Source organism: Condylura cristata, unplaced genomic scaffold (genome assembly GCF_000260355.1).
Source record: "Condylura cristata isolate star-nosed mole 26May11 unplaced genomic scaffold, ConCri1.0 scaffold00008, whole genome shotgun sequence".
Classification (NCBI taxonomy): Eukaryota; Metazoa; Chordata; class Mammalia; order Eulipotyphla; family Talpidae; genus Condylura; species Condylura cristata.
The window spans coordinates 40,261,818-40,271,404 of record NW_004567109.1 but is presented as its reverse complement, the minus strand read 5'-3'; the positions used below and the strand labels follow the sequence as shown (position 1 = coordinate 40,271,404).

Below are 9,587 nucleotides of genomic sequence, written 5' to 3'. Positions count from 1 at the left end.
GCTGCTCCCCTCAGCAGTGTACTTTGTCGATCTGCCTGTTCTGCTCCCCACTCTGTCTCTGGTGAAGCCTCTCGCCGCCCATGAGCCTCTGGCCTGTACCCCAGTTCTGTATGCAAATAATAAATAAATCTTTAAAAAAAATTATTTTGATATTCTACCTTATTTAACTATTAATTTTTTTAAGATTATTTATTTATGCATACATCACAGGTGATTCATCCAAAAGCCTCTCCTCTCAGTACCTCGACCTCTCCCATTGGTCTAGTTTTCAATTAGCTGAGCTAATTTTTCCCAATGGTCATATCCTTGACCTTGTCATTATCTCTAACTGTGCCTCTTCCTTTTTAGTTTCAGTCTGATTGTTAACTTTCAAGATTGTTTCCCCTACCATGATACCCACTAGGGACCTCCAATCTATTAAATCTACTACCATTTCACCATTCCTCCCTCACCCCCTTGAAGACTTATCTTCCCTCCTTTCTCAATTAAAGTTCCATGGTTAATAATTGTAATCACCTCAGGTATAGATTCTCATTTCTCTCCTCTCCTTCTTACTTTGTCAAACTCATTTGTCAAAATCACAGTCCTAGTTAAATTCAGCTCGCTACCCACTCCATACTTCTACCTCTGAGGCTGAAATTAAGTGCTGAAAGCACTCAGTCATGTTAATTGGCCCATTTTTAAATTCATGGCCGCAAACCTTAGGGCTACATTTCCCAACTTCATTTACTCTCCCACTTTCCGAGTTAAATATTTCACACCTTCTTCTTTTAAAATTTCTAACACCTCCCACCTTCACACTCATACTCAGCTGTTGGCTTTGCTTCCTGTTTCACTGAAACAAATGAAAGGAGTCAGAAAAGAACATAGCTTCTTTCTACCACATTTACCCACCCACTAGCATCTGTACTCATACTGAATTAAACATCGTCCTGTACAGAACTAGTCACTTCCATCTTTCTTCACACACTCAATGACATCAATCAAGCAATTCCTCCCCCTCTTCTCCTGTATCATCACTCTCTTCCCCTTTTCATTGGACCGCTCACATCTTGCCATTATTTTACCCTCCTACAAATCCTTCTTTGACTCCTTTTACTCCCACCTGCACTACTTTCATTTTGTTCCTAGCAGATCTCTTAATGTTGAGGGCACCAGAACTCAGCCCTACATTCTGTCTTCTATTTGTATATTTACTCTTTTGTAAAATTTCATGCTTTAAATCAACCTACATTTGTATTTTTTATTTAAAGAAAATCTATATATTTACATCATTCTTCATTTTGTGCATTTTTTCATTTCTACATTTGTATTTTCAAATTTCCTTTTAATTCAAGGTCCATATATATGATTGCCAAATCCATGTATCCATTTGGATGTCCAATAAACATATCAAGTTTAGCAAGACACACCTAAAATTTTAAACTCCCCTACCAGAAAATTTACACTATTTTTAGTAGTCTCCATCTCTATTGTGATACCTACCTTGACTTGTTCAGTCCAAAAAACTTGATGTCATACCCTAATCCCTCTCTTAATTCATGATCCTTTCCCATCCTTTATCCTATCTCTTAGGAAATCCTCTTGACTTCAACATTCACTTCTCTGACTCTAATGCAACTACTAGCTGAGTCTAAACCATTTTTCTCTCCTGACTATACTACTATAAGACAGGCTGGCCTTCCTGCACTTGTATTTCCCTTACTGCCGAGAACAATCCCAACAGAGAGCCAAAGTGATCTTTTTAAAAATAAATCAGTTTGTCACTCCTCTGTTTAACCCTCTAATGGCTTCCCATCCCTCCATATTCCACTCACAGGAAAAGACTAAGTCTTTACAATGGCTTACAAGGTTCTACATAATCCATTTTCCCTCTACCTCTTTTCTGTTCTCCACCATGCTCACACAGTGACAATAACACTGGGATCTTTAGCTCTTCTCAAGTACATTTGGTGTCCTCCTAGCTTAACTCGGATCTTCATATTATTTGTTCTTGCTATCGAATACTCTTCTCCTTTGTTATCTCAGATATCACCCACCCTGACCATCTGTTGACATTTCACCCCATGTACCCTTCACCCTTCTGATCTCCCTTACTCTGCTCTATATTGCCTCCTCACATTTCTGCTGTACTGCATACTTCATCTATTAATTATATTTATTGTTTATGTCCCAGACTAAAATCTGAGGTGCTCAAAAACAGGAACTTTATTCTCTGAAATATACCATGTACCTCTACTCAAGTATTTGATGAACTTATTAATATATAAATATATTCTTAGAAAGAGCTCATTGTATCTATTCCATTCATAAAAATTCCACAAAAATTATGTGTGTGTGTTGAGAGACAATGAAGAACAAGAGACCTTAAAGAACATTTGGTCTAGTCATCTTTCCATATAATTTTTTCCTTTTGAAAACCTATGTTATTTTTCTTTTTATTTATTTTTTTTATTTTTAAAGATTTATTTATTTATTTATTCAGAGCTGGGGTATAAGACAGAGGTGTTGGCGGGTGGGGGGGGTGAGAGAATTCACCAGAGACAGAGTTGGGGAGCATGCAGGTCAATCGAAGAACACTGCTGAGGGGAGCAGCAGGTGGGTTGGAGAGGTCATGTGGGCCACGCCATGTGGGTCACCTACCTGGCCGGGGATCAAGCTCATGCTGCAGTGACTGTGATAGCTTCATAGTGCTATGCTTTATCCCCTTGAGCCAGCAGGGAGGTCCTATGTTATTTTTCAATGAACATCAAAATATACCCTAATTATAAAAGAGGAATATTGCAAACAGATCCCTTGGTTTAATTGTTCTGTAAAAAAAATAATTTTTATCAGATACCCTTCTTGAGAGCCATAAATTTTATTTGAGGAATGATTTCTTTTACAGATGAGAAAACTGAGGCCTAAGAAGTTATGTGACTTCCCTAGTGATACACAGTCAGTGACTGACAAGACACAGACAGCTTTCTTAATCATACTTCTAGGTCCCCACCTAGAGATTTCCCAGCACTGTTACTCATATGTTGATTTAAAAAATTAGGTCTCAGGAGACAAAACTCAGAAAGACTTCATTTTTGGTTGTTTGATGTTTTTTCCTGCTCATGGAGGTTTCTGTCATCTTCTTTTTAGGCTGACAAAGGCAAGAATTTAGTCACTCTCCCCAATACCACTGCCACTGCAGTTCTGTGCAGTGATGAGACCATCTGGCTGGAACCTGAGGTTCTCTTTTCAGGACCTCGCCAAGGTGAGGTGATTTAGAGAAAGATACCACATGAAAGAGAACAAAATACTGCATTCAAAGAGATTAACTGAGCTTGCCTAAGCATGTACTCTGTTTTGTAGCATTTGAGTTTCCTCAAATCAATTACCAGAAGTATGGTGGGAAACCTTACACATATGCATATGGACTTGGCTTGAATCATTTTGTTCCAGACAGGGTAATTAATCCATCTTACTAATATTAGAACAGTACTTTGAGTCATATACCAGTCAAGTAAAGAATACTGGTTAAGCAATTTACTTTTTTTTCTTACAAGCAGCTCTGTAAACTGAATGTCAAAACTAAAGAAATTTGGATATGGCAAGAGCCTGATTCATACCCATCAGAACCCATCTTCGTTTCTCACCCAGATGCCCTGGAAGAAGATGATGGTAATGAAAACAATGGTTGAATCTGAATACTGTCTTTTTATTGGAATTCTATATGTTAATTCACTAAGAAATGAGTCACACTGATTATTCAGAAATGATCCTTAATACCATGGAATGCGATAACACTAAGGAATTTAAACCTGTTGCAAATGTATTTCATCTTGTGGTCAGGTCTCTGGAAAAAATGGTAATGTACCATCTGCTGTCATAACAGGATATCACTGCCTGCTCTAGATGACAGAGAGGAGAAAGAAATAGCAACATGGAGTATAGGTTTTTGCCTTTCCCGACTTATATTCATTTCTGAAAAAACTTGGAGTTCTAAGGTAGAAAATTGAGTATTCTAACAGGTGAAAGAAAATGAGAATACAGCTTTATAACTCTGTGTTTGGTGTTTACTTTTAGTTAGCTATGGTTGGAAAGAGATCCAGACCTACTTCCTATAGTACAGCAACTCAATTATAACACATTAGTCTTAGTTAACTACTGATAAAATGGGGTAGGGAAGTAGACTCCACTCTCTGGGATTAAAATATAATAGCCACGGAGAAATGAATAAAATAAGGCATTGTAAAGTCATTTCATATTAAATAATTTTACATAAACATCCCTTAAAGTCAAAACTGCAAAAAGCTTTTCTTATTTTATTTGAAGGAAGCAATCTGCTATTTAGAAATAATACATTATTGTTTTCAATTTTTTTACAGTAGACAGAACAGGTGTTAAATCTTATGTTACTAATAAAAACACATCTATTCATTCCGTCAAATTTAATGAACACCTGCTATGTTCTAGTCACTGTAGTAGACTATTGGAATATAACAGTGGACAAGAATTCAGTCTTAGGGACACAAAGAGTTTAAAAGAACCTTATAGGATGGCTACCCAACCAGGTAGTGGAAGAGTCAAAACAACCATCAATTTATATGGTTTAATTTGGTTTACTTTGGTTTTTGTTATGCCTATTTTACTTCAATGACATTTAATGTTTAGTCTTTGACACTCTTCTCAATGTTCCCTAATTTCCTTCTGATTAACAGGTGTGGTTCTGAGTGTGGTGGTAAGCCCTGGAGCAGGACAAAAGCCTGCTTATCTTCTAATTCTTAATGCCAAGGATTTGAGTGAAGTTGCCAGAGCTGAAGTGGAGATTAACATCCCTGTCACCTTTCATGGGTTGTTTAAAAAATCCTGAGCACATTTTAGTATGATATGTTTCTAGTGATAAAACCAAGAAAAACAGATCTATAATCAAATTCTCCCCAATCTCAGCCTGTTGTATTACATAGTTTTAAATTACAGAGATCACAATTCTGCAGCATTTTTTAAAATGTACTTACTTATGCATACAAGAACTAGGATACAGGCCAGAGGTAAAGGAGGTGAGAGGATTCACCAGAGACAGAATGGGGAACTGAACAAGCAGATTGACTGAAACACACCACTGAGGGGAGCAGCTTGCAAGACAGGAGAGGTCTGCTGTACTATGTGATTCACCTCCCTGACTGGGGATGGAACTTGTGCCACAGTGGCTGCGGATAGCTTCATAGTGCTACCTTTTGCACCACCAGGGAGGACTCAGCAATTTTTTTTTTAAGATTTATTTATTTATTCATACAGAACTGGGGTACCGGCCAGAGGCAGAGGGTGAGAGGTCTGTTGTGCCATGTGGATCTCCTCCAGGGCAGGCGGGATCGAACTCATGCAGAAATGGCTTAAGCTTCTTAGTGCTGTGCTTTAACCCGCTGCACCACCAGGGAGGACCCCAGGACTCAGTATTTTAAAGAAAGTACAGAGTTGAGTAAATTAGTCCCTTAAAAAAAAAAGTACATAGTTAGATAATCAGACTTTCTCTTAGAGACAGACAGATTATAAGTAAAATCTCTCTATATTTACAATCAAGTAGAAAGTGAATGTGGCTTTATTAAACTTTTTACTCCTGTTATAAAAGTATATTTTAGGTAACTATCTGCTTCAATTATTTTTCAACATTTAAAAGTCCTATACACTGATTTGTATTTGACTTTGACGACTCAAGGCAGTATCACGCAAGGAGACTTAATTGCTAAGTGTCAAACCAAACTTTTCAATCTGGGGACTATTATATAAGATTTACTATGATAATCATATGTATATATGTTACTTCTCAGAGATTGTCAAGCTTTATGAACTTTAATATTTCCATTTCATATCAGCAATTACTACCATTTCTGATTTCACAAAGAGGAAACTTATCTCTAATCAACTTAAGACTCCCAACCAAATGACATCTCAGAGATTAAATTAGCTATTAAAAGCTTACATAACATCAAAGCAATTATGTGTAAGAGTGACTGTAATTTTCTGAAAAAACAGCATAAAATAATTACAAATACATTTCTATTTAAAATTATAGAATTGATTACTACTCTTACTTTAAAAGTCATTTTTTCAGGGCTCTTTGGTGGCTTAGTGGGTCAAAGCACCCCATTATGAAGCTGTCCGAAGCCACTGCAGCATGAGTTCGATCCCCCACCAGGGAGCTGACCCACATGGCATGGCAGACCTCTCCTGAGCCACCCGCTGCTCCCCTCAGCAATGTATTTCAGTACATCTGCCTGTTCTGCTCCCCACTCTGTCTCTGGTGAATCCATTCACCCACCACACCTCTGGCCTGTACTCCAGTTCTGCAAACATAAATAAATAAATCTTAAAAAAAAAAGTTATTCTTTCCTGTGCTACATCTTATTAAAATGGAGATTAACAAAATCTTATTCTATAACTTAATCCTAGGTATCTATTTTATGCATAAAAATATTGTATATCATTTTCTTTCAAATTAGCATTGTGCTTGAGTAAATAAAAATAGCTTGAAACTGGACTGATCAGGGTTGCTTGATGCATTTACTTGGATTTTTTTTTACTTAGATAAAAGTCACTTTTTTAAATTATACTCATTAAAATATACTTTTCAAATAAGATATAAAATTACAGAAAAAGAAAAATTGTAAAGTAAATATACAGTATTCATTAAGGCAGCATAATGTAGGAGTCATCTCACTCAGTCACTTTCTATATGCTAGGCACTCTTTCAGGCATTTTCCATGCATTAACTATTTGCCTAAATATTATAAGTTTATGAGAAAATGCAGTAAAATTAAATAAGTACAAATAAGAAAACTGAAACAAAAACAGAATTTGTACCAAGGCAGTTTGGCTCCAGATTTTTAATTCAATCACATATAGTTGATATTTCAAACTTGAAAGAAAATGTAATGACTTTCCCCAACACCACTGATTTACTTACAGTCCCAGGATTAGATCAGAATCTAGGATTCTCCTTGTTTGTTATTTGCTTTTTTATTCGACATCGCTTTATTCTCTCTGATAATAATGTTGTTAAAACTCTACCCTCTTTTACCTTTGATTGCCAAAAGTAGTTCTGGGGTATGGACTACAGGCTGCTACCAGAGAAGAGGTTGAAATTAATATTTCTGTCTTTTTTTTTTGGACTATCCATAGGATCAAGCACCACTTGGAATTGTTTCTATATTGTATAGTGCTTCGGAAATAAATAAAACTCAAATGATCCAGTATTCAAATTATCTCACATCCTACCATGACACAGCTTTCACTGTCAAAGCAACCACTAATGACCAAAGTTATCTTGGGTACAGTTGCACAGGCTACTGTAGCCATCCTGGAGCATAGTAATATCACTATTTGTAGAAACTCTGACTCTGGAAGGGTAGCAAAAAAGCAAGTGTTTAGAGCACGAAAATTGGAATGCTGATTTGTTTCCTGTCTTAACCTTGATCAAACACACCAAAGTAAATTCCCTTCCCTCCTCTTTTATTTTGATGTTAACTGGAGTCATGACATAGTACAGAGGTACTTTGAATCCTTCAGATGATTAGGACTACAGGAAAAACAAGTTGGAGAAGAATGAGTATAATCTTGAAACTTGGTTCCCAAGAGTCCCCTGCACCTGTGGCCCCAATCCAAGCTGAAAGGCATGGTCCCAGATACCAAGCCAAACTGTCACCTTCAAGCCCAGGCTCCTGTGAGGTCAGGATTAAATGATAATGTATCATTTATACTTTTATATAAGTATATATTTATAATTATATGCATATACAGAGATATATTTTATAAGAAAGGAAATTAAATACTACTATTGTAAGATAGCTCAATAGTGGAACTGAGATTCAGTGTAGCTCTATCAGGAGTGGGGATAATCAAATAAATTGGTAGGACTTTTATAGTTTCAACTTGCTCTCAGAGAGACTTCATTAACATTAATGCACCCAACATTGAAAATTAGGGAGTGATTACATAATTTTAACTTTTTTTTAATCCTTACCAAATGTTAAATTGACATTTTTCAACAATTAATGCTAATATTAAAATAGGGATACGTTGTTTAAAATTTAATAACTTAGAAATATAATTAACATTCTCATAAATATATCAACACGTTGATTTTAAGAAGATTAAGTACGATTTTGGAAAAAATAAAGTCATTTGTTTAAATTGTTTTTAAACTAGAACAGCATTTGGATTATTATTTTTTTTAAATAACTTTTTTAAAAATTTATTTATTCATACAGAACTGGGGTACAGGCCAGAGGTGCAGGGGCAGTGAGAGGATTCACCAGAGACAGAGTAGGGGGTCAGAACAGGCAGATCAACGAAGTACACTACTGAGGAGAGCAGCGGGCGGGTCAGGAGAGATCTGCCACGCTATGTGATCACCTCAGGGGCAGGCAGGGATCGAACTCATGCGGAAGTACTTTCGATTCTTATAAGGTGCTGCGCTTTAACCCGCTGCACCACCAGGGAGGGCCTGGATTATTTTTTTTAAAGAATGGTATTTATACTAAAGTCTTTTTTACGTATATACTAAAAATTTTCTTAAGCATCTGATCTAAAAAGTTGTTGGTGGGAATCAGAAAGATAGAAATTTATGGACCATGGAACATTTTTGTGAGCTAAATTTTCCTTTAGTTTATGTTCAAGAAATCAAGCAGCTGTTATAATAGTGGATAAACTTTTATTTAAACAACTAGCCCAAAATCCATGTCCATGTTTACTTCGTAGTAAATGAAAATGCTTTAACTTCACTCTAACTTTGCCCCCCTTTCAAGTTACATTTTGCTCTCACATCACAGGCAAATTTTAGATCTCCCCAAGTGATTCTACACTCAAAAATATTTGGACTTTCTTATTGCCCTCGGAAATTCCAAACATTCTTAATGTCAGCCTAGACTCACACTGCAATCTTCTCTCTCAAAGTTTGTTTCATTGACATCACAGTTCTTTCATTGACATCACAATTCTTTCAGTTTCCCTTACTAATCATGTTTTGGTTTGCCTCTTTGCTTTTGCTCAGTCTGCACCCCCTCACTGGAACAGCCATCCCTATGCATTTCCATGGTTATTTCTACCCACCCTTTAAAACTCAGCGTAACTATCACCACCTTCAAAAGGGCATGTGTATCTTATGCAACCTTGCTATCCATACACATGCACATATATTCATATATTCTCATTGGATGAATCTTCCCTTTGTTTCCTTACACCTCATAAACTTTGTTTATGTTCTTGCATGCTTTTTGATAACAGTTTGCATCTATCTTCTTCACTAAACTATAAAAACTCCTTGAGAGCAAGATCCATACCTCATTTGTATTTATGTTTTAGTCATCGGCAGTGCCTACTACTTAATAAGTACTTCCACATTTGTTGAATGAGTGAAAAAAAAAAAAAAGAATAAACACCATGTTGCTTTTTGTACCTATGAAGGAAAATCTCACAGAAAAATTTAAATATTAAGTTTCTTGATCTTAAATATTCATTTGCTCCTTTCCAAAGACCAAATGTATGAGACATTTATGTGATCCACATCAGTCTTAATTAACATAAACTCAGCCTCCATTTGCTATTCTTTTGTCACAAAA

The 9,587-nt window shown here is 36.2% G+C and overlaps 1 protein-coding gene across 1 annotated transcript in view; it reads left to right on the top strand.

Annotated features, from left to right (window-relative positions):
• RPE65 (retinal pigment epithelium-specific protein 65kDa) overlaps positions 1-4,866 on the top strand; it is a 16,829-nt gene extending 11,963 nt beyond the window's left edge. The window contains exons 11-14 of the mRNA XM_004679108.1: positions 3,130-3,244; positions 3,343-3,437; positions 3,540-3,651; positions 4,692-4,866. Of these exons, the coding sequence (XP_004679165.1) occupies positions 3,130-3,244; positions 3,343-3,437; positions 3,540-3,651; positions 4,692-4,843 (474 nt within the window). The 3' untranslated portion in view covers positions 4,844-4,866. The remainder of the gene's footprint in view (positions 1-3,129; positions 3,245-3,342; positions 3,438-3,539; positions 3,652-4,691) is intronic.
• Positions 4,867-9,587: the final 4,721 nt, after the last annotated feature.